The sequence below is a fragment of the Jaculus jaculus genome, chromosome 4, assembly GCF_020740685.1.
Source record: "Jaculus jaculus isolate mJacJac1 chromosome 4, mJacJac1.mat.Y.cur, whole genome shotgun sequence".
NCBI lineage: Eukaryota > Metazoa > Chordata > Mammalia > Rodentia > Dipodidae > Jaculus > Jaculus jaculus.
The window spans coordinates 64,805,638-64,830,317 of NC_059105.1; the positions used below are offsets into that span (position 1 = coordinate 64,805,638).

A 24,680-nucleotide genomic window follows, 5' to 3' on the forward strand; every position below is an offset into this window, starting at 1 on the left:
ATATGGGTACTGGGAAATCAAACCTGGGTTGTTAGGCTTTACAGGTAAGCACCTTAACCATTGAGCCATCTCTCCAGCCCCTTTTGCTTTTTTTTTTTTTGGTTTTTGTTTTGGTTTGGTTTTTCGAGATAAGGTCTCACTTTAGCCTGGGCTGATCTAGAATTCACTATGTAGTCTCAGGGTGCCCTCAACTCATAGCAGTCCTCCTCCTTCTGCCTCCTGAGTGCTGGGATCAAAGGCATGCGCCACCACACCCTGCTTTAACAGGTTTTTTAAAAATACAGAATCTGAGGGCCGGAGAGATGGCTTAGAAGTTAAGCGCTTGCCTGTGAAGCCTAAGGACCCCGGTTCGAGGCTCGATTCCCCAGGACCCACGTTAGCCAGATGCACAAGAGGGCACACACATCTGGAGTTCGTTTGCAGCGGCTAGAAGCCCTGGTGTGCCCATTCTCTCTCCCTCTCTCTCTGTCTCTCTGCCTCTGCCTCTTTCTCTGTCACTCTCAAATTAAAAAAAAAAAAATACAGAATCCAAGAGCTGGGTATGGTGGCACAGGCCTTTAATCCCAGCGCTGGGGTGGGGGGGGCAGAGGTGGGGGATTGCTGTAAATTTGAGGCCACCTTGAGAATGCAGAGTGAATTCCAGGTCAGCCTGTGTTAGAGCAAGATCCTACCTCAAAAGAACAAAAACAAACAAACAAATAAACAAAAAAAAAAAAAACGGGTGTAGTGGCGCACCCCTTTAATCCCAGCACTCAGGAGGCAGAGGTAGGAGGATCACTGAGAATTTGAGGCCACCCTGAGACTGCATAGTGAATTCCAGGTCAGCCTGGGTTAGAGTGAGACCCTACCTTGAAAAACCCAAAAAAAATAGATGAATGAAGCTAGGAATTAAACACAATATTGTAAAATATCCTTTGTGATTTCCTTTTACAAATATAAGGGCATATTTACATGTTAGCTATTGTTTGAGAGGAAGAGAGAGTGTGTGCACACCAGGGCCTCCTGCTGCTGCAAACAAGCCACAGACGCATCCTTCATTTTGTGCATCTAGCTTTATGTGGATACTGGAGATATTAACTCTGTCCATCAGGCTTTGGAAGCAAGTTCCTTTAACCACTGATTCATCTTCTCAACCCCCCCTTTTTTTTTAAATTTTTATTAACATTTTCCATGAGAACCCCTTTTTTCTTAATCAATACTTTCCTTGGATTTTATTATACATTAAGTCAGTTGAGCAATTGAATTTGTTGCAAACCTTTCCTTTTTTAGTTTAAATTTATTTGTGTGTGTGTATGTGTGTTTCATGCTGGAGTCTCTTGCAAGAATGAACACTAGATACTTGTGTCACTTTTTGCATCTGGTTTTACGTGGGTACTGGGGAATTGAACCTTGACCAACCAGCAGGTGTTGCAAGCAAAGTGGTTAACTCCTAAATCATCACCCCAGCCTGCAGACCTTGTTTACTAAAAATCCTAACATACCTTTCTGTTCATGGAACCTAAACAGGGAACTTTGCCTGTTAACTATTTAAAAAAATAAGATTTGGGGAGTATAATACGTACTGCCTATTATTTGAAATAGTAACCTGCTGTATTTGCAAAAGAATTTGATTATCATTGATTTTGATAAGCGTTAATTGGATTTGACTTTATAGAGAGTTCCCATACTAATTTTTCAAAACTGTTCCATCCTTCACAATTAAAAAAGTTTTGTCCTAACTTAATTTCAGATGCATGATGGCATATAGGATTTTAACAACATTTCACAGTTTAAGAAAGTAGCCAGGGCTGGAAGGATGACTTAGTGGTTAAGGCACTTTCCTGAAAAGCCAAAGGACCCAGGTTCAGTTCCCCAATACCCACAAAAGCCAGCTGCACAAGATGGTACATATGTCTTCATTTGCAGTGGCTGGAGGCCCTGGTACACCATTCTCTGTCTCTGTGTCTCCTTCTCTCCCTCCCGCCCCCACTTTCTCTCCTTCAAATAAATAAAAATAATTTAAAAAGAAAGTAGCCATGTAGCACTTAAAGGAACTTGCTTGCAGTGTCTGCTCGCCCAGGTTCAGTTCCCCAGTGTCCATATCCATGTCAGTGTCAATCTAGCCACAGAAAACAGCTAGTACATGCATCTGGCATTTGTTTGCAGTGACAAGAGACCTTGGTGTACCCATATATTCATACACATGCCGATAAATAAAGAGAAAGAAAGAAAACTTGAAAAAAAAAAAGGAAGTAGCCATGTTTTCCTTGGGTGAGCCAGTTTCACAGGTAGAGGAAAGTCTTAGCACTTGTAATCAGCTACTACAGAGGCAGCACTTTTGGAATTTTATTTCTAACAAACATATTTTCTCTTACCTCCTTAAGGGTTATTTTCTGAGGCAAGGGGTATCTTGTCATTTTTTTTTCCTCCTACATAAAATCAACTTTATTTTAGATTGCTTATGGGAGATGAGCGTGTAAAGAATGGCCTCAATTTCATGTATGAGGCCCCACCAGGAGTTAAAAAAGGTACTTGCTTCATTTCCTTTAAGTCTATGTGATTATAGATAGCTAAAGTGTGAGAACTGCTAAAAGATGTTTTTTTAATTGTACAATTGTTTTTATTCTGTAAAGATAATAAAACTGCAATCAATGCAGTAGAATAATACCAAAATATTTTTCTTACTAATTCAAGTCTTTAGGTAAGGAAAAAACCTCAACATCAGCAAAAATGTGTTTACTCTTTCATAATATGTACATATATCATTAGTGCTTCTTACCAAATACATTTGTAAATAGGAAACAATTTTTACTGTCAGTGAAAAGCATGAAAATTAAAAAATTAAGAAATAACATTTAGTAAGGACTCTTTTTCAGTAATCTAGATTTTTATCTTGTGAAAGAAGAAAAATTCTTAAAAGTTATCATTAAATAACATAAAATAGTGTAATACATAGTGGGCTTTATATTGAAAATTTTAACTTGTCCTACCTTTCCTCTGCCCCCATGTTTTGATATGCAATCAAGAAAACAAAGAGGTAAAGCACTGTTTTCTCTTTGAATTTACTTATAATTGACTGACTTTATAAAAAAACTAAATAATTTTTAATGAATATTTTAGAAAGAAGAAACAGAAGGAGAAACAGAGTACAAATTTGAATGGCAGAAAGGAGCACCACGAGAAAAGTAAGAACTGGTTTGAGTTTGTAATAGGGCATATATGACCTGCAGTCTCACTTGATGTTGTTACCTTTTCATTCATTAGAGAATATGTCAAAGAAGAAAAGATGTTTCTATTGTCTTGTCCTATCCAACTGATCTGTTCACTCTTTAAAACCATGTTCTCAGACTAGACAATAAGTTGAATGTTATTTGGCAATTCTGTAGTTCTGTGTACTTGTTGAAGCAATAATACAGTCTGTAATGTTAGAACTATAAACGTTCTCTGATTCATTGCCATTGAACTTATTAATTGTTTTCAACATATGTATATATTTTATGTACTTACATGTATACTTTATGTATTTATACAATTTTCTTTACATAACAGATATGCCAAAGATGATATGAACATCAGAGATCAGCCTTTTGGTATTCAGGCAAGTGGCACATATTTTACTTTATTATTATTATTTATTTATGTATTTATAAGCAGAGAAAGATAGAAAGAAAGGAGACAGAGAGAGAGAGAAAATGGGTGCACCAGGGCCTCCAGGTACTGCAAATGAACTCTAGATGCGTGATCTATCTTGTGCATCTGGCTTTATGTGGGTACTGGGGGATCAAACATACGCTGTTAGATTTAGCAGGCAAGCGCCTTAACCATGAGCCCTCTCTCCAGTCTTATATTTAATTTTTTTTGAGGTAGGGTCTAGCTCAGGCTGACCTGGAATTCACTATTTAGTCTTAGGATGGCCTCAAACTCATGGTTATCCTCCTACCTCTGCCTCCCAAGTGCTGGGACCAAAGGCATGTGCCACCACACCTGAATGTAATTTTTATTTAGTAAATTTATATTGTTTTCTAAAAGATGATGCTGCCGAAAATGAATACTCTGATTTATATTTGCACCATATTATGAGTGAGGAGAAAATATCAAATATGGTGAGCTAATAAAAGATGAGAAGCAAATTTTTCTAGTGAGGTATTGGTTGATGTTGGTCTCTGCAGTTTGCAAATAATTCAGAATACTAACTCAGAGTCAAGAAAAGGCATAAAACTATAATTAGTACCAGGACAGACTATCACTACTTTGCTAAAACCTTGTAAAGAAAATGTTATTGGGGGGGGGGGGGAAGATGCGCTTGCTATGCAAGCATGGGGATCTGAGTTTAATTTCTCAAATGCACGTGTTAAGCAGTTAGGTTGCAGCACTGAGTGGGTGCAGACAGGAGGATCACTGGAGCTCCCTGGGCAGCCAGTCTTAACTGGACAAAAAGAGGTGTTCCAGGTTCAGTGAAAGATTCTTTTATCGTGAGGAAAAAAGACTGACAAGCAACAGGTGACGACTGTCTTCCTCCATCTACCTTCCATGTCTACTTGAGGCGTACACAGACGCAAGCACCATGTACAAATACACATCACAAAAGAGTGTTATGGGACTATTGCCTTCTTACTCACTTGTACAGTGTCTGTGGCTGCTTTCCTGTCTCCACAGCAGGGTGGAGTAGTTGCAGACAGATACAACTGAAAATCCTAACACACAGGAAAAGTCTGCCTGCCGTGGTTTAGTGATTTTAAAGTTTAGAGGTGGTGATGTAGCTCAGGGGAAGAGCACTTCTATAACATCCATGAAGACCTGGTTTCAGTCCGCAGCATGGTAGAGAGAGAGGGAGAGGAGAGAGAGAGAATGAGAATGGGAGTGGGGAGGGAAGTTCGAGGCAACAGGAGAAGAGAGAAAAGAAAAGAAAGAAATTTAGCTAGGCGGGTGGCACATGCCTGCAGTCCTAGCGTGTAGAAGGCTGGGGCGGGACAGAAGGATCAAAAGTGCAGGCTAACAAAACAGACGAGTCCCCTCAAAAGAACCAGTAGATTATGTGGGTGTTAAAGATTTAAAGATGTTTTTCACTGTCATAAGAGACTTAACAAAGCTTTGTGTTTAAAAAAAAAAAAGTCAATAGTTAATTCTTCCTCTTGGTTCTGAACTTGAAGTCACTAAACTGCAAAATCTAAAGAGTTGGATGGTTAAAAAAATACTTAGGTAAATTGTGGTACCAGTTATTTATTCCAACTTGTGTCTGTTTTCTTTTTTTCATTGAACTTTTTTGGCACTAGGAATGGTGAAAAACAACATTGAAAAATACCTTAGAGGTGAAAATGGCTTGGGTGTCAGTTATATTCTCTCAGAATGTATTTTTCTTACCTCGGCATGTACTGTAGTCACTCGGTATTTGTATATGTTGCTAGAATTTAGACTGTATGAAAATAGATTCTAATGTGTTTATGTGTTTTTAATAAACTATATCTATGTGTCTTGTTCAGATTATTGCCTTAAATAAAAAACCTTGACATTTGTAAAAAAAAAAAAAAAAAAAAAAAAGTGCAGGCTAAGCCTGAGCCACATTGTGAGACCTTGTCAAAATGGCATGCAGGTAAAAATTAGGGAATTTAAAATTAAACCATGACTTAATTCTTTTGGTATTTTACCATATTTTGGATGACATCATTATTGTGGGGGGAATAGAAAGAAGATTTAGCTAGTTTTCAAGGAAGAACTCATAATAAAAGATTTTAGTGTTTGTATTAAGTTATCTGACATAGTCTCTTACCATGCAAATAAAAATTTGAATAAGATATGTGGAATTGTGTTAGTATTTTAGAATCAAAGTGATGTTTTCTACTTCTCAGGTTCGAAATGTGAGGTGTATTAAATGTCACAAGTGGGGTCATGTCAACACAGACCGAGAGTGTCCCTTGTTTGGGCTTTCTGGAATCAATGCAAGTTCAGTTCCCACTGACGGCTCAGGTAAGCAGTCAGTGTGATTTGTTTCAGAATTTTGACAAACAATGAAAGATAAAGTAACATTTTTTAATCCAGTCTATTTGGCTGTACTTCATTTTCGTTCTTTTGGGTTAACACACATTCGTAAGAAACACTCAGAGCTGGTGGCATAGCTCAGTGAGGGTGCTTTGTTTGCCTAGCTTATTTATATGAGGACTTGGATTCAGTCCCCAGCATACCCTCCTGGAAAAGAAAAAGGCAATGAGTGAAAAACTTTGGTCATATGTGTGAATCTGAAATGCTGTATAAGAGTTAAGTTTACTTTTTCATCCAAAGGTCCACTGAACTTTATTTAGTCCCGTGCCCCGCCCCCCCGCACCCCAAGGTAGGGTCTCACTCTAGCCCATGCTGACCTGGAATTAACTATGTAGTCTCAGGGTGGCCTCAAACTCACAGCAATTCTCCTACCTCTGCCTTGAAAGTGCTGGGATTAAAGGCCTGCACCATGACTCCAGCTTAGTTAGTTTATTTATTTATTTTTTTTTTTATTTTATTTTTTTGGTTTTTCGAGGTAGTGTCTCACTCTGGTCCAGGCTGACCTGGAATTAACTTTGTCATCTCAGGGTGGCCTTGAACTCATGGCAATCCTCCTACCTCTGCCTCCCAAGTGCTGGGATTAAAGGCGTGCGCCACCAAGCCCGGCTAGTTCATTTTTTTTAAGACAGGGTCTCATACAGGTAGAACTGGCCTTATAGCCCATGCTTGTTGAATTCCTGATTCTCTTGCTTCCACCTCTTGAGTACTGAGATTACTAATAATTTTTTTAAATAAATTTGATTTTAAAAGTAAGTACATTAGGGCTGGGGAGATGGTTCAGTGTGTATGGTAAGTGAACCAAAGTATATTTATCAAATCCACACTGTTTCTAATGTGCAACCACGTGCTTAGAAATTAGAACTGGAGGGCTGGAGAGATGGCTTAGCGGTTAAGCGCTTGCCTGTGAAGCCTAAGGACCCCGGTTCGAGGCTCGGTTCCCCAGGTCCCATGTTAGCCAGATGCACAAGGGGGCGCATGCGTCTGGAGTTTGTTTGCAGAGGCTGGAAGCCCTGGTGCACCCATTCTCTCTTCCTCTGTCTGTCTTTCTCTCTGTATCTGTCGCTCTCAAATAAATAAATTTAAAAAAAAAAAAAGAAAGAAAAAAGAAATTAGAACTGGAAAGACACAAGGAAAAATAAAAAATAGCTAATATGTTAATTAGGTGAAATTGCAAGTGATTTTTTATTAAATGCATGATTAATTGAAATTAGAAAAGAAGCTTAAAATTCAGGCTTCTTAAACACTGACTATCATATGATAGTTTTTAAAACCAAATATTTTTAAGTATTATTTTAAATATTTTTTAAATATTTATTTATTTATTTGACAGAGAGAGAGAGAGAATGGGCACTCAAGGGCATCCAGCCACTGCAAACAAACTCCAGATGCATGTGCCCCCTTGTGCATCTGGCTAATATGGGTCCTGGGGAATTGAACCAGGGTCCTTTGGCTTTGCAGGCAAATGCTTTAACTGCTAAGCCATCTCTCCAGCCCTTATTTTAAATCTTTTAAAAAATATATTTATTCATTTATTTTGAGAAAGAGGTAGGTAGAAAGAGAGAATGGGCATGCCAGGGCCTCTAGCCATTGCAACCAAACTCCAGATGCATGTGCCACCTTGTGCATCTGGCTTCCGTGGAAACTGAGGAATCAAGCCTGGGTCCCTAGGCTTTGCAGGAAAGTGCCTTAACTACTAAGCCATCTGTCCAGCCCAAAAATATTTATTTATTTATTTGCAGGAAGAGAAAATGGATTTAGCAGAGCCTTTTGCCACAGCAGACAACTCCAGATACATGTGCCACTTTATGCATCTGGTTTTACATGCATGAACACTAGGGAATTAAACCCATGCCATTATACTTTGCAAGGAAGCACCTTAATTGCTGAGCCACCACTCCAGCCCACTAATGTTTTTCTTTAGACACCTATTTTAGATTTTTTTTAAATTGCCTCTTCTTTTTTGTATTTTTTTCATATTTCATTTGTTTATTTACTTGAAAAGAGTGAGAGAAAAAGAATCAAATAGAATGGGTGTGCCAGAGCCTCTAGCCACTGAAAAATAACTCCAGACGCATGTACCACCCTGTGCGTGTGGCTTTAGTGGGTACAGGACAGTCAAACTCAAGTCCTTAGGCTTTATAGACAAGCATCTTAACCATTGAGCCATCTACCCAGCCTTAGATCTATTTTTAGAGTAATTGGAACAGCTAAAGAAAGTACTAAATCACTTGTTGTAAAGGTTGTCTTCATAATGAGAAATAACTAGAAAACTGAATTCTTTGCCTCACTCTTTATAGAACAAGGTGTTAGGGAAATCTCCATTTCCAGTTTTTCCTTTTAAATTGACAAGGTGTAAGTATGAGAGCAAACATTGGTAAACACATAGGGTAATTTCATTCTTTAAATCTCTAACACTGCCTATAGGCACTGAACTCTGTGATTATGATAAAAATAGATCAGTACATTTCCGCAATTATGATACGATTATATAAGATGACGAAAGTTCTTGATCTATTTAGGCATGGTGGCCTCTTAATCCCAGCACTTGAAAAATGAAGCAGTAGGACTGAGAATTTGAAGCCAGCTTGGGCTGCATTGTGAGACTTGAAAAAGACTAAGATCCTGAGCTATTTCCGATTCACTGTTAAGGAGAAGCATCAGCTTAAGCTGTGTGTAAGAAGAGTTGAAGGTCTGGCAGAATATAGTACCTTTTTCTGTTTAAACTGTGGAACTTAACTCAGACATTTGTATTCTAAGGAAATAATCATGGATATGCCTCCAAAACGTAGTCATTAAGGACTGTTTATAGTAGAAAAAAAGAACATTTAAATATCTAATTGATATATTGAGTAAATAAGTATGAATATTATTATAATGGAATACTATACTATGCACAAAGTGGCATATGCACCTGGAATTTGTTTGAAATGGCAGGAGGCCCTGGTGTGCCTATATTCTTTCTCTTATGTCTCTGTCTCAAATAAATAAATAAAGAGTAGTCGGAGGTTGGAGGGATGGCTTAGCGGTTAAGGTGTTTGCCTGCAAAGCCAAAGGACCCAGGTTCTATACCCTAGGATCCATGTTAACCAGATGTACAAGGTGGCACATGCATCTGGAGTTCATTTGCAGTGGTTGGAGGCCCTGGCACACCCATTCTCTCTCCCTCTTTCTCTCTGTCAAATAAACAAGTAAAAATAAAGATAAAAAATATTTTAGAAAAGAGTAATTGATAGACAGATGGCTTAGCAGTTAAGGCACTTGCCTGCACAGTCGAGGGATACAAGTTCAACTCCCCAGAACCCATGATAAGTCAGATGTACAAGGTGACGCATGTGACCAAGGTGACCTGGAGTTCGATTGCAATAGCTAGAGACTCTGACCTGCCGATTTTCTCTTTCCCTCCCTCCCTCTCTCTTTCTCATTAAAAATAAAAATAAAAAAGAGTAGTTAACATTTGTGTTTCTGTTTATCTTTAGGTAGATTTGAAGACAGAAAACACTTCCAGAAAAAGGGTTGGAAGGAAGCAGGGCATGGTAGCACACCACTTTAATCCCAGCACTTGGGAGGTAGAGGTAGGAAGGTTCCCTTGAGTTCAAGACCACCCTGAGACTACATAGTAGATTCCAGGTCAGCCTGGGCTAGACTGAGACCATACCTTGAAAAAAAGAAAAAGGGTTTTGGAAGGAGATAGATCAAAAGATTAACAGTGGCTATATTTGGGTGGTAGGATTACCTAAGATTTTTTTGTTTTATCTTTTTATTATCTGTATTTCCAATAGTGAAAGCAAATTACATTAAAAAAATTAAGTGAACATTATTTTAGAAGAATTAAAAGTTATACATAGGGGAATAGAGAGGTGGCTTAGCAGTTAAGGCACTTGCCTGCAAAGCCTAAGGGCCCTTGTTTGACTCCACATCCCATTTAGCCAGATGCAGAAAGGTAAGGCAAGTGCAAAGTCACACATGCCCACTAGGTGGCACAAGTGTCTGGAGTTCAATTGCAGTGGCTGAAGCCCTGGGCCAATTTTCTCTGTCTGCCTGTCTGTCTGTCTCTCTCTCTCTCTCTCTAAAAAATATAAATAAATAAAAATTATACATAAGAAATAAATTAAATTATATTGCTCAACTAATAGTAATGTTAAAGTTTGACCTGAATTTAACAGTAATACTTAACTAAACTAAAGCAAATAGAAGCTGTTAAAGGCATCTCAGAAACAATTCCACAACTACTGATTCAAATAGGAATGCAAATAATAATGGTAGTATATTCTGAATTTGAATGCAATGAAAAATAAACTGACAAATTTCCTAATCCACTTGCTGATTCAAGCTAAAAAAAAAAATCTTTTCATTTAAAAAAAAATCACCTATTGAATAATGTCTCACCAGTGAATAGAGATTATTTTTGCAATAAGGCAATTTCAGTGGATGTGGTTATCATGGGATAATCACACTCCTGGGGTACAGCCTTGTGCCTGTAATCTCTCAGGAGTGTAATTATTTCATGATAACTGTACCCCCTGGTGTTACATTATTTCTATTATGAAATTCTTAGTGTCGTATATAAAGTAACTTACTTTGATCACTGGAAACTGCAAGGTGCTGTTAGAATAGTCCAGCTGTGAGGTTTACAGAGACCAGCTATAAGATTTACGTCTCCTTTATGAAGTTAAATTAGGCAATCAAAATGCTTCTTTGGGCTAAACTGGTTTAGAATATCTTTTCTACTGATAAGATCATCTTAAGTTGGTAAGTTTTCATCCACTCCAGACACATCAAAATTATGTGTAAAACTTGTAAGCTTCAGTGTAACTGAATATTTACACTATTTTTCTACAATCTAATTAAGTAGCTAACCCACATGCTTTTTGTTCATAATCTTTTGCCCTCCCCCCCCCTTTTTTATTGGGATAGGTTCTCTTGTATCCCCGACTGGCCTTAAACTTGTTAGGTGATTGAAGATGATGTTGAATTTCTCATCCTCCTGCCTTTACTTCCCAAGGGCTGGGATTACATGCATGCATATACCTTGGTTTATGTCATGCTGGGGATCAAGCGCAGGGCTTGTACTAGGCAAGCACTAAGCACTCTCCCAGCTGAGCTACACCCTTAGCTCCTGCAGCTTTTCTATTACTAACTCTTAATATCTGTCAGTTATTTGTATCTTTAAATGTATATTCAAAATAAATGTCTTTTAAAGAAAATCCAATGGGATATTTCAATAGTAGGATTTTTTGTTTTGTTTTGTTTGGGTTTTTAAAATTAGTATTTAAGAGAGAATGGGCATGCCAGGGCCTTCAGCCACTGCAAATGAACTCCAGATACGTGCATCCCCTTGTGTGCACATGTGACATTGCACACTTGTGTCACTGTGCATCTGGCTTATGTGGGACCTGGAGATTTGAACATGAGTTCTTGGGCTTCACTGGCAAATTCCTTAACAGCTAAGCCAGCTCTCCAGCCTGGATTTTGGCTTTTTGAGGTTAGGGCTCACTCTAGTCCAGGCTGACCTGGAATTCACTGTGTAGTCTCAGGCTGGCCTTGAACTCATGGTGATCCTCTACCTCTGCCTCCTGAGTGCTGGGATTAAAGGCATGCACCACACCCGGCTCAATGGTAGTTTTTAATCAGCTTTATTGAACTATATATAATTTGTCCATTTAAATTATACTGCAATTTTTTGTTACTGTTTTTGTTTTTTGTTTTTTAAGGTAGGGTTTCAGTCTAGCTCAGGTTGACCTGGAATTCACTATGAAGTCTCAGGGTGGCCTTGAATTCACAGCAGTCCTCCTACCTCTACCTCCCAAGTGCTGGGATTAAAGGCATGCACCACCACACCCAGCTCCAATGTTTTTTAGTACATTTTCAGAGTTGCATATCCATTAGTAGCTTTTGTTTGTTTGTTTTTTGAGGTAGGGTCTTACTACAGCATAAGCTGATCTGGAATTCACTGTGTCTTAGGCTGGCCTCAGACTCACAGCAATCCTCACACCTCATTCTTCCAAGTGCTGGAATTAAAGGTGTGTGCCACCACACCTGGCCCCATTAGCAAGGTTTTTTTTTTTTTTTCTCTTAATTTTTTTTATTTATTTATTTAAGAGAGTAAGAGAGAAAGAGGCAGAGAGAGAGAGAATGTGCACACCAGGGCCTCCAGCCACTGCAAACCAACTCCAGATGCATGTGCCACCTTGTGCATGTGGCTTATATGGGTCCTGGGGAATTGAACTGAGGTCCTTTGGTTTTGCAGGCAAACACCTTAACCACTAAGCCATCTGTCCAGCCCCACCATTAGCAGGTTTTTTTTTAAAGTATATGTTATTTATTTATTTAAGAGAGAGGCAGATAGAGAATGGGCACACCAGGGCCTTTAACCACTGCAAATAAACTACAGACACATACACCACCTTTTGCCTCTGACTTACATGGGTCCTGGGGAATCATACCTGGGTCTTTTGGCTTTGCATACATGTGCCCTAACTGCTAAGTCATCTCTCCAGCCCCCCATCAACAGTTTTTTGTTTGTTTGTTTTGTTTTTTGAGGCAGGGTCTCACTCTGGCCCAGGCTGACCTGGAATTCACTAAGTAGTCTCAGGGTGGCCTCAAACTCACAGTGATCCTCCTACCTCTGTCTCCCGAGTGCTGGGATTAAAGGCGTGACCACCACGCTGGGCTTCCATCAATGAATTTTTATTACCCAAAAAGAAACTTCATTCTTTGGTTTTCTGAGATAGGGTCTCACTCTAGCCCAGGCTGACCTGGAATTCACTATGTAGTCTCAGGGTGGCCTCAAACTCACAGTGATCCTCCTACCTCTGCCTCCTGAGTGCTGGGATTAAAGGATTATGCCACCACGCCTGGCAACTCTTCATTCTTTAGCTTTCATGAACTCTCTGGTCCCCAAGTGTAGGTAGCTACTAAGCTTCTTTCTGTAACAGTAATTTGTTTTGGACATTACATTCCTCTGTGGAATCTGTTTTGCTTATGAGCTTATATACACACAGCACAGTGAATAGTATTATAATAATTAAAAATGTTAACCCACAAGAATGGAAGTTTAAATATAAGCACCTATAAAATAATATATAAGAATATCTAAAAAAAACAAAGAATGTCTCCATAAAATGTGAGGTAAAATTGTATTTCTCAAACTCCTCTTTGTCCTAGGTAAGATTTTGTGCATCTTTGCATGCTTGAATTTCAGACTTCTCTCTTTAGAATGCAGTCAACTCTAAGCATTCATTCTGTGGAAGTGCTGGACAGGAAGTTGCTGAATCACTTTCAGTGGGTAATAATGAGACAGTTTAAAAAAACCCCAAAGCCAGGCATGGTGGCGTATGCCTTTAATCCCAGCTCTTGGGAGAGAGGAGAATTACTGTGAGTTCGAGGCCACCTTGAGACTACATAGACTACATTCCAGGTCAGCCTGAGCTAGAATGACACCCTGTCTTGGGTGGGGGAGAATTCCCAAACCCAAGCTCATGTCTGCTCTACCAAAGAATTGAAATAAAATAAGACTGAGTAGGATTATTTTTGTGAGTCATTACATTTTATTCCATAAAGTCCAGGAACCAGAAGGTGACATCCACATAGTCTTAAGTGTGCACATAAAAGTCCACGGGCCTAAAAACATGTTGCTTCATCTCCAGATATTTTGGAATAGTCTAGCTATCTTTCTCTTACAGATTTCTACTTTAATTCTTGAGATCTGAGAGTATGCCTTGTATGATTTCCATTTGTTAGGTGTGTTACATTGACTAGAATGTGGTCTGCTTGGTGAACATTGTATATTACTGTGAACATGCCTATGTTCTGCTGCTACAAAATGAAATCTTCTATAAATGTCTACTAGATCCAGTTACTGGATCAGTTCAGTATGACTTCTTTATATATATGTATATGTATATATGTATATATATATGTATATATATATTTAAATGTTTTATTATTTATTTATTTGAGAGAGAGAAAGATGGGGGGGGGGGTGCCAGAGCCTCCAGCCACTGCAAAGGAACTCCAGATGTATGTGCCACCTTGTGTACCTGGCTTACATGAGTCCTGGGGAATTGAACCAAGGTCCTTTGGCTTTGCAGGCAAACATCTTAACTGCTCAGCCATCTCTCCAGCCCCAGTATGACTTCTTGATTTTCTGCCTGGTAGATCTGTCACTTACTGGTAGAAGGATATCTACCAACTATCATGGTATCATGGCCTGTTTATAAAAATATTTCTGTTTAGATTTTCATTATATATTGGATGCTTTATTGTTAGGTGTATACATACTTGGTATTATTATATCTTTATGAAGTATTGACCCATGTAATCTCTCTTTATTCTTTTTTTTAAAAGAGCAGTAGCTTTATTAGGAAAATAAATAATCATTGTATCTTAGTTGCAGGATCTCAAAAATTCCTATTGTCATTTGCTGGGATGATTTGACTCCTTATTTTGGTTGATCATCAAGTAGTAGAACAGGACCATCTACATGCATATTATTCTTACCTCAGAGCTTTCAGCTGTAGTCAAACTTAAGTTGACCAAAGGCAATAGGTTAATTTTCCTCACGTGATCCATGTTCTTTTGGAAAGACACTGGATCTTTGAGTCAACATATTACTGTTAACCTGACAAGCTACAATCAGCACTTATCTCCTTAAACTCTTTTCATTAAGCTGCACTCTGGGCAGATCAGTAGTTATCTTAAGGAACAGTGATCCACCATCATCATCAAGGAAACCTTTTCCTGGGTCAGTCCCCAGTGGTGAGTAGGTCAGCATGGGTGATGACTCCGGACTAAAGTAATCCTGCAGTTGGCAGAATATTGGGTCCAACGTCACTCCAAGAAAGTGTGCCCTTCCATTCTCTTGTTTTCATGCATGCACTACAGCCCAAGACGATGGGAAAAATGAGGTGTCTTTATTCTTTTTTTTTGTAATTTTTATTAGCATTTTCCATGACTATAAATAAAATCCCATGGTAATTCCCTCCCCCCCCCACTTTCCATCATATTACCTCCCCATTGCCTTTATTCTTTTTTTTTTTATTCTTAATAAAATGTTCTTACTATGAAAGAAATCTATGGCAAAAATAGCTTTTTTGGTTACTAGTAGCATTCATTTTTTGTTTGTTCGATAGATTTTTTTTCTATTTTGGCAGTGCTGTGGATCAGTAGATTGCCACTATACCACTGAGCTACATCCCCAGCCTCATCCTTCTATTTTCATTTCTCTGTCTTTATATTGAAATTAGATTGCTTGAGGCTGGAGAAATGTTAATATCAATAGTTAAATAATAATATATAACATTATAATAATAATATATAATGTAATAATAATAATTGTTAAAATGTTAATGTCAGTAGTTAAAGGCGCTTGCTTGCAAAGCCTGGTGGCCTAGGTTCCGTTCCCCAGGACCCACATACAGCCAGACGCACAAAGTGGCACATGTGTCTGGAGTTTGTCTGCGTGGCCGAAGACCCTGCTGTGCTCATGCTCATATTCTTTCTCTTCCTTTCCTCCTCCTCTCGCAAATGAATAAATAAAATATTCAGGTGGAATTTATTTATTTTGGTTTTAGGAGGTAGGGTCTCACTCTAGCCAAGACTGACCTGGAATTCACTGCGTAGTCTCAGGCTGGCCTCGAACTCACAGCAGTCATCCTGCCTCTACCTCCCAAGTGCTGGGATTAAAGGGATGAGCTACCACGCCCAGCTAAAGTGGAATTCTTAAGCCAACATATACTTGGAACTATTATGCACTTCAGTAGTGTTAATTGGTATGTTTAATATCATTTATGTTTAAAATGGTAATTGAAATAGATTAATGATGACCTTGTTTATATTTAAAAAAAATTTTTATTGACAGTGTCCATGATTGTAAACAATATCCCATGGTAATTCCCTCCCTCCCCCCACTTTCCCCTTTGCAATTCCACTCCATCATATCCCCTTCCCCTCTCAATCAGTCTCTCTTATTTTGATGTCATGATATTTTCCTCCTATTATGATGGTTGTGTGTAGGTAGTATCAGGCACTGTGAGGTCATAGATATCCAGGAAATTTTGTGTCTGGAGGAGCATGTTGTAAGGAGTCCTACCCTTCCTTTGGCTTTTAAATTCTTTTCACCACCTCTTCCACAATGGACCCTGGGCCATGGAAGGTGTGATTGAGATATTTCAGTCCTGAGCACTCCTCTGTCACTTCTCAGCACCATGGTGCCTTCTGAGTCGTCCCAAGGTTACTGCCGTCTGAAAAGAGAAGGTTCTCTAACCAAAAGTGAGAATAGCATTAATGTAAGGGTATGAACATTAGGAGAAGTGCTTACTGGACAGTTTGGTGAGCGTAGTATATACATTTAGCCAGATAGCAGCAGATATTACAAGTCTAGGGCTCATGACTACACCTGTTGTAGGTTTTCAGAATCAGGGATGTATTCCTTCCCATGGAGTGGGCCTCCAGTCCAATTAGAGGGCAGTTGGTTTCCCCTATAACGGATGTGCCACTATCACACCCAGGTCAGCCTGGGCTAGAGTAAGACCAACCCTATCTCGGGGGGGTGGGGGGGAACCATCAGTTGTGAATTCTTTATTGGTGACCTTCTCTGGCAGTGCCTTAGATAACTTTACTCCCTTTCCTTGTGTGTACACATTAAAGATTGAACTAGAAGTTAGCCACATCTCGGTCCTTTACTTTCTTCTCTCTTACCTGATTTCATTCTCTCTCTCTTTTTTTTTTAATAATGTTTTTTGGTTTTTTTTTTTATAAATTTTTTTGTTCATTTTTATTTATTTATTTGAGAGCGACAGACAGAGAAAGAGGCAGAAAGAGAGAGAGAGAGAATGGCCGTGCCAGGGCCTCCAGCCACTGCAAACGAACTCTAGACGCGTGTGCCCCCTTGTGCATCTGGCTAACGTGGGTCCTGGGGAACGGAGCCTCGAACCAGGGTCCTCAGGCTTCACAGGCAAGCGCTTAACCGCTAAGCCATCTCTCCATCCCCAAATACTTTTTCAATATGTTATTTCAGATAAAGGGAACAGATGTTAATAGGGCTAAGTCTCAGCCCTTTCATTGTAATCCCACTCTTAATGAGATGGTAAACTATAAAAAGAGGAGGATTCTGTCGTGTTTTTATTAGATCTTGGTCCTTTAGTAGCTTATCCCTCCTAGCTCTCCCTTCACAAGTGCTTCTCAGTAGTTCCCCCATATTTCTCAGCTCTGTTCTCCCATGTAAGTTAGACTCTAGCAAAATTATCCCTGAAGAGTAAGCATTTCTTTTTTTTTTTTTTTTTTTTTTTTTTTTTAATTTTCCAAGGTATGGTCTCTAGCTCAAGTTGACCTGGAATTCACTATGTAGTCTCAGAGTGGCCTCGAACTCAAGGCAAACCTCCTACCTCTGCCTCCTGAGTGATGGGATTAAAGGCATGCTCCACCATTCCCAGTTTAAGAGTATGCATTTCTTAAGGTAAACAGTCCCTGCTCATTCTCCAACAATTAGGGGTAGGCAAAGTTATTGGTTACTTTCTCATTGTTGGGACAGAAAACCCAACAGAAGAAACTTGGGGAAGGAAGAGATTTATTTTTGGCTTACACTTTTAAAGGGAAGTCTGTCATGGCAGGGAAAAAGCATAACAGGAGCTGACAGCTGGGGTCACCTAATCACATCCACAGGGAGGAAATAGAGCAAGAGAGAACACAGCAAGCAGGGCTAGGCTGTAATAAATTAAGACTTGTCCCCAGTGACAAACTTCCTCCAGCAAAGCTTCACCTCCTAAAGATTACACAGCCTTCCCAAACAGTGCCACTGACTAGGGATTAAGTATTCAAACACGTGAGTCTGTGGGAGGCATTTACCTTCAGGCACTCACCGTATGTATTTCTACCACTTGTAGTGGTTTTCAGATACCAGTGAGCTGTAATTCTCTTCATGACCCATCTTAGGCCACCTCTTTGCCCAGTGACCTCAGTTCTCAGACCTAAGATATGTTGGCGCTGTGATATTTGCCTATTATGCATGTATTTATAAGGAATTATAGGAGGACAATATTTATCTCATCATAAGCTGTGTTAGAAAGTCACCTTAGAGGTAACCCAGGCCCAGAAGGCCAAGCGCCACATGTTCTCTCTCATATGCGGATCCTAGCTACAGATGATTGGGCTTCTGCGTGAGAATGAAAATACTTAGTAGCAGAGGCCAGTAAGTTAAAAAGGAGACATAAAGGGAAGAGAAAGGAAGGGAGGAGGGTACTTAATAGGTTGATATTGTATATATATAAGTACAGTGATTGAGATGGGGAGGTAATATGTGATGGAGAATGGAATTTCAAAGGGGAAAGTGTCAGGGGGAGGGAGGGAATTACCATGGGATATTTTTTTTATAATCATGGAAAATGTTAATAAAAATTTAAAAATTAAAAAAAAAGTAAGTCACCTCAGAGTATGCTGAAAGCCATTTCTATTGAAAGAGATGATAAATTCAGTTGCCATTCTGGCAACCCCACTTGAATTTATTCCTTTATATACATACACAGCTCCTTCAAGAGGCTGTATTCTACCAGGCTTGCTGCAAAGATAGCTCTCCATCTAGTGGCAGAATGTTGTGCAATTTTATGGTTTTTGTTTGTTTGTTTGTTTTTTGAGAGAGTTTCATGTACCCCAGGCTGGCATTGAACTCACTGTGTATCTGAGAATGCCTTTGAACTCCTGATCCTCCTCCCTCCACTTCCCAAGTGCTAGGATTATAGGCATGTTCGACTCTGTAGGTCCCACATAAGACAAATGCACAGTGATACAAGCATACAAGGTCACACATACACACAAGGTGGCACACATGTCTGGAGTTCAACTCCAAGAGTGGCTGGAGGCCCTGGCATGCCAATTCTCTCTCTTTTGCTCTCGCATTTTTTTAAAAAAGGCAATCTTTTGGGCTTGCAAAAATAAATAAATTAGAGAGCTAGAGAGATGGATTAGTGGTTAAGCTGCTTGCCTGTGAAGCCTAAGAACCCAGGTTTCATACCCCACTACCCATGTAAGCCACATGCACAGGTGGCAATGCATCGGAGTTTGTTTGCAGTGGCTAGAGACCAGGGCACATCCATTCTCTCACTTTTTCTAGCTGCCTTTCTCTATCTCAAATAAAATAAAAATAAATTATTAAAAATAGAATAGGGAGTTTCTTATGGCATAGCCCATTTTCTCTTGCTATAACAATACCAGCATTAAGTAATTTATAAAGAAAAGAGGCATATTTTGGTTCCTACTTCTGGAGGCTGGAAAGTCCAAGATGGTGCTAGGATCTATTTGTCTTCTGATGAGAACCTCACAATGCTTCAGCTTTTAGAGTGCAAGAGCAAGTGGGTATGTGGGGAAAAAACAAAACACAGGAATGGCCTCACCTTACAACCAATTCTTTTAGGTCACTAATACACTCACACAAGACAGAACAAGAATGAGAACTCACTGTCAATAGATGACAGTATAGTGACCTGAACACCTCTTAAAAGTCCCACTACCACTCAACACCCTATCATTGGGGACCAAGTCTCAACATGAGTTTCAGTGGGAACAAGCTGTATTCAACCCATTATAGGCAGATATTACAACTAACAAATTGACCTCAAAATAAACAAGTGAAGGGTTGGAGAGATGGCTTAACAGTTAAGCGCTTGCCTGTGAAGCCTAAGGACCCCAGTTCGAGGCTCGATTCCCCAGGACCCACGTTAGCCAGATGCACAAGGGGGCGCACGCGTCTGGAGTTAGTTTGCAGAGGCTAGAAGCCTTGGTGCACCCATTCTCTCTCTCTCTCCCTCCCTCCTTCTCTCTTTCTCTGTTGCTCTTTAATTAGTTAATTAATTAAACAAAAAAATAAATAAACAAATGAAGCTAGGAATCATTTCTCTCCTTTATCATACATACTTGAACATAGGAAATGATCTTTTTTTTTTTTTTTTTTTTTTTTAGTTGTGGTTTTTTGAGGTAGGTTTCCACTCTGGCCCAGGCTGACCTGGAATTCACTATGTAGTCTGAGGGTGGCCTTGAACTCTCAGCGATTCTCATGCCTCTCCCTCTCAAGTGCTGGGATTAAAGGCGTGTGCCACCACATGACACTTATTCTTAACTATAGTTCTCTCCTTTGTAATATGTAACTTTTTTTTTTAATTCAAGAGGGAAGCTAGTTAGATGAAATACTGACCTACTAAAAAGGTTATTTGGTGAAACTTGTTGCATCACAGTGCTTCAAAAGTCAGTGGTGCCCCCCATTAGTGTTTATACTTTAAGTGGTTACTGGTAGTTACATCATTCCAAACTATCTGTGTGTATTGTTGTAGGCTGGTGGCTAAATTAGTTGTTAAAGTAGCTGCTTCTTGAGATTCTACTTATGTGAAGAAGTTAAGTGTAGTCTTCTGGCAATAATAGCTGCTTTTTGTTAAAGGTATAATACTAATGGAGACTATAATCCCATAATCATAAAGGGTGCTAAGATACTCAGATCATAATGATAAATCTCTTTTATATGATTTCCTGTTAACATCATTCCATCTACTTACAGTCTGTCAGCTTTAAGTAAAGGAAATTATCTGTGATTGGGGAAAAAGAGAAGGATTGAAATTTAGTCCACCTTGTAAATGTTCTTCTGCCCAGTCATACTTAATGAACCTTCATTGTGTTCCATTTACTTTAGATGTTCTGATTCCTGTGAGCTTGAAAGTCAAAATCAGTTTCCAGTTTTCTCCTAGAAAATTGCTTTTTTCCTCAAATAGGGACTATGTCTTACTCACTGTTTTGCCCCCATTGCTTTGGTACAGTGCACATGCTTATTAGTGAGGGAATGAGTGGAATGTCTACATACCATTCTGTCAGTCTATCATGCATCTCTTCTGAATGTTTGATAGTACGAAGTTGGGCTTTCATTTTTCCTCTGAGTGAATTTTCCCATAAATACTACAAGCTTGAAGGCAGAAATGATGTTCCCCAAGCTCTTAGTGAGACAACCCTCTCAATAGTACACACAGATTTAAAAATCATTTTTATGTGATACAGTAGGAATGAAAGTTCAAATCCAGGCTGGAGAGATGACTTAGTGGTTAAGGTCTTGCCTGCAAAGCCAAAGGACTCAGGTTAAATTCTCCAGTACCCACGTAAGCTAGATGCACAAGGTGGAACATGTGTCTGGAGTTTGTTTGCAGCAGCTAAAGGCCCTAGCATGCCCATATATTCTCATTCTCTTTCTCTCTCTCATTTGCTTCTATCTCTCAAATTAATAAGTAATTTTTTTTCAAATTTTAATTAACAACTTTCATGAGTATAAAAAATATCCCATGGTAATACTCTCTCTCCCCCCTACTTTCCCTTTTGAAACTCCATTCTCCATCAAATCCCCTCCCCATCTCAATCAGTTTCTCTTTTATTTTGATGTCATGATCTTTTTCTCCTCATATGATGGTCTTGTGTAGGCAGTGTCAGGCACTGTGAGGTCATGGATATCCAGGCCATTTTGTGTCTGGGGGGAGCACGTTGTAAGGAGTCCTACCCTTCTTTTGGCTCTTACGTTCTTTCTGCTACCTCTTCCGCATTATACCCTGAGCCTTGGAAGGTATGTTAGAGATATTACAGTACTAAGCACTCGGTCACTTCTTTCCAGCACCATGATACCTTCTGAGTCGTCCTAAGGTCACTGCCATCTGAAAAGAGAAGATTCTCTACCAAAAGTGAGAGTAGCATTAATATAAGTGTATGAACATTAAGAGAAGTGCTTACTGGACAGTTTGATAAGCATAGTATATACATAAATTTTTTTTTTTTCCCCTGAGGTACACTCTCACTCTAGCTCAGGCTGACCTGAAATTTACTGTGTAGTCTCAGAATGGCCTTGAACTCATGGTGAGCCTCCTACCTCTGCCTCTCAAGTGCTGGGATTAAAGACATGCACCACCACACCCAGCTTCAATAAAATAATTCTTTAAAAAGTTCAAATTCTCCATGCCGGACTCTCCTCATAATAATGTATAGATGTAGTGAGACTCTGTAGTACCACCACTCAGTAAACACTGTTGACTAAAAGGATTTTATGTAATTTTTTAAAGTAAAATCCACTTGTGTTAAGTATAGAGCTTAAGTTTAACAAATGTGTACCTTAGTACCCTGACAAAATACAAGCATTACCCTAGAAGATGCCAATCTACCCCTTTCCAGTCTGCCCCCTCTCCCACAGCCAGCACTACTTTCTAACCCTTTATTAATATTATTATTATTACTATTATTTTTTTTCAAGAGGTAGGGTCTCACTTGTAGCCCAGGGTCTCCGGGTGGCCTCGAATTCACAGTGATCCTCTAACCTCAGCCTTCCAAATACTAGGATTAAAGGTATGCGCCACCATGCCTGGCTATAATTTCTAACTCTATCTGCTAGTTTTCCCTGTGTTCTTCTATTTCACATAGATGAATCATATGTTACACTCTCTTTTGTGACATCTTTGATTTTTTTTGAAGTTTGTAGTTATATATTTTTCAAGATCATTAATATTCCTATAACTTACTTAAAACATGTACCAACCCCTAATACTTCATAGTTTCATGACACCAGTGGGTTTTTTTTAGTCTCCTAGGTATATGAATTAATAATCACTATATCACCACTAAAATATTTGCATATAAATTAAGTTGAAAACATAACTAATAAATTTATAATAAAATCTAAGTCATGTATCTATATTGGTTCTTTAAGGCATGGTTGGTTTTAATAAACTAATTTTGACTAGCATACAATAAGGATAATTTCATATTTCCTTGCCTTTGTATTTTTCAGTCACATAGACTAAAATGAAATGTTTAATATTCCTTTACATTGTATGCTTAATAGAGACCAAACTAGCTGTCTTCAGTGTGAACTTGGGTAAGGGCAATAAGGAATCCTTTTGTTTCCAGCCTCCACTAAGATGAACTGGCAGTGTGTCAGGAAAATTCCCAGGATGACACAGTTTTATTACAATTCAGTACAATTGGTTCTTGCATAACCTTTAGAAAATCATACATAAAACATTCTCATCTTTATAAATAAAAATCACCCACATACTTTATTAATAGCCTTGTTCACTTCTTTCCTGAGACTTACATGTTCCTTCTGCATCCCGTTACTTTTTCTTTATTATTAATTTTTTTAAGTTAGCATACAAAGTTAATGGGTTTTATGGCATTTTCATAATATGTCATTATTCTTATTCCTCCCTGGCTCCTTTTTAATCTTTTTAAAAGACATCACTCTATGAGCTTTTTCTTTTTTGCACATGTGTGTGTTGTGTATACACATGTGTGTATCTGTGTGAGTGTGTGTGTATAGGTGTACACATGGAGGCCAGAGGTCAACATCAGGTGTCTTCCTCATGTACTCCTCACCTTATTCTTTGAGGCAGGACCTCTCTGAACCTAGAACTCACTGATTTAACTAGACTACCATTGAGCGCTAGGGATTTTCCTCCTGTCTCCACCTCCCCAGCTCTGAAATTACAGACAGGCACTGCCATGCCCTGCTTCTACATGGGTGCTAGGGATCTGACTGAAGTGAGGTCCTCATGCTTGCATGGTTAGTGCTTTATCCACTGAGCCATCTCCCTACTCTGTAAGCTTTCTGGGTTTTATTTTATTTATTACTTTTTTGGAGGTTTTAAAAAAAATATATAGAGCCGGGTGTGGTGGTGTACGCCTTTAATCCCAGCACTGGGGAGGCAGAGGTAGGAGGATCGCCATGAGTTGGAGGCCAGCCTGAGACAACATAATGAGTTCCAGGTCAGCCTGACCTGGGACCCTACCTCAAAAAGAAAAAAAAAAACCTATTTATTTATTTATTTATTAGAGAAAGAGGCAGATTAGAGAGAATGGATACAACAGGACCTCCAGCCACTGCAAATGAACTCCAGATACATGTACCATCTTGGGTTTCTGCCTTACGTGGGTCCTAGCAAATCAAACTTGGGTCCTTAGGCTTCGCAGGCAAGCACTTTAACCACTAAGCCATCTCACCAGCCCTTTTTTTGGTTTTTAAGGTAAGGTCTCCCTGTAGTCCAGGCTGACCTGGAATTCACTATATAGTCTCAGGGTGACCTCGAACTCAAAGCAACCCTCCTATCTCTGCCTCCCCAGTGCTGGGATTAAAGGTGCGTGCCACCATGCCTGGACTAGCTTTGTGGTTTTTGAGAGAGAGACACACACATAGAGTATGGCCTCTTGCTGCTGCAAACAAACTAGAAGCATGCACCACTTTGCACATCTGGCTTTACATAGGTACCGGGGAATTGAACTCTGGGTGTCGTGCTTTGCAAGCAAGCACCTTTAGCACTAAGCCATCTCTCCAGCCCTCTGTAAGCTTTCTTAAAGCAAAATTGGTACAGTACTATTAGGAATGAAATATAAGCATAAAAGTTATCGATAATTCCCATTAGATATAGCTCTCCCTTTCACTAGTGCACTATATACCTATGTTTCAAAGTGTTCTGTTTATTTAGTAAGGAACAGACTAGTTTATTCACTGAATTAGTCTGTTTAACCTTAAGAAAATTTTTAAAAAGGACAGAAGCTTGTACTTTCAAGCTAGACATGGTACTACATGCCTAAAATCTCAGCACTTTGGAGATGGAAGCAGGAGGATCAGGAGTTCAATGTCATCCTCAGGTACATAGCAA

General features: G+C 39.2%; 1 protein-coding gene across 2 annotated transcripts in view; it reads left to right on the top strand.

The window, feature by feature from the left end:
• The window catches only part of Cir1 (corepressor interacting with RBPJ, CIR1), a 35,498-nt gene that overhangs the window by 4,818 nt on the left and 6,000 nt on the right, over positions 1–24,680 (top strand). For both annotated transcript variants that reach the window (XM_045147907.1, XM_012949171.2), the window contains exons 3-7: positions 2,434–2,507; positions 3,006–3,016; positions 3,100–3,164; positions 3,529–3,577; positions 5,826–5,943. In XM_045147907.1, the coding sequence (XP_045003842.1) occupies positions 2,434–2,507; positions 3,006–3,016; positions 3,100–3,164; positions 3,529–3,577; positions 5,826–5,943 (317 nt within the window). The remainder of the gene's footprint in view (positions 1–2,433; positions 2,508–3,005; positions 3,017–3,099; positions 3,165–3,528; positions 3,578–5,825; positions 5,944–24,680) is intronic.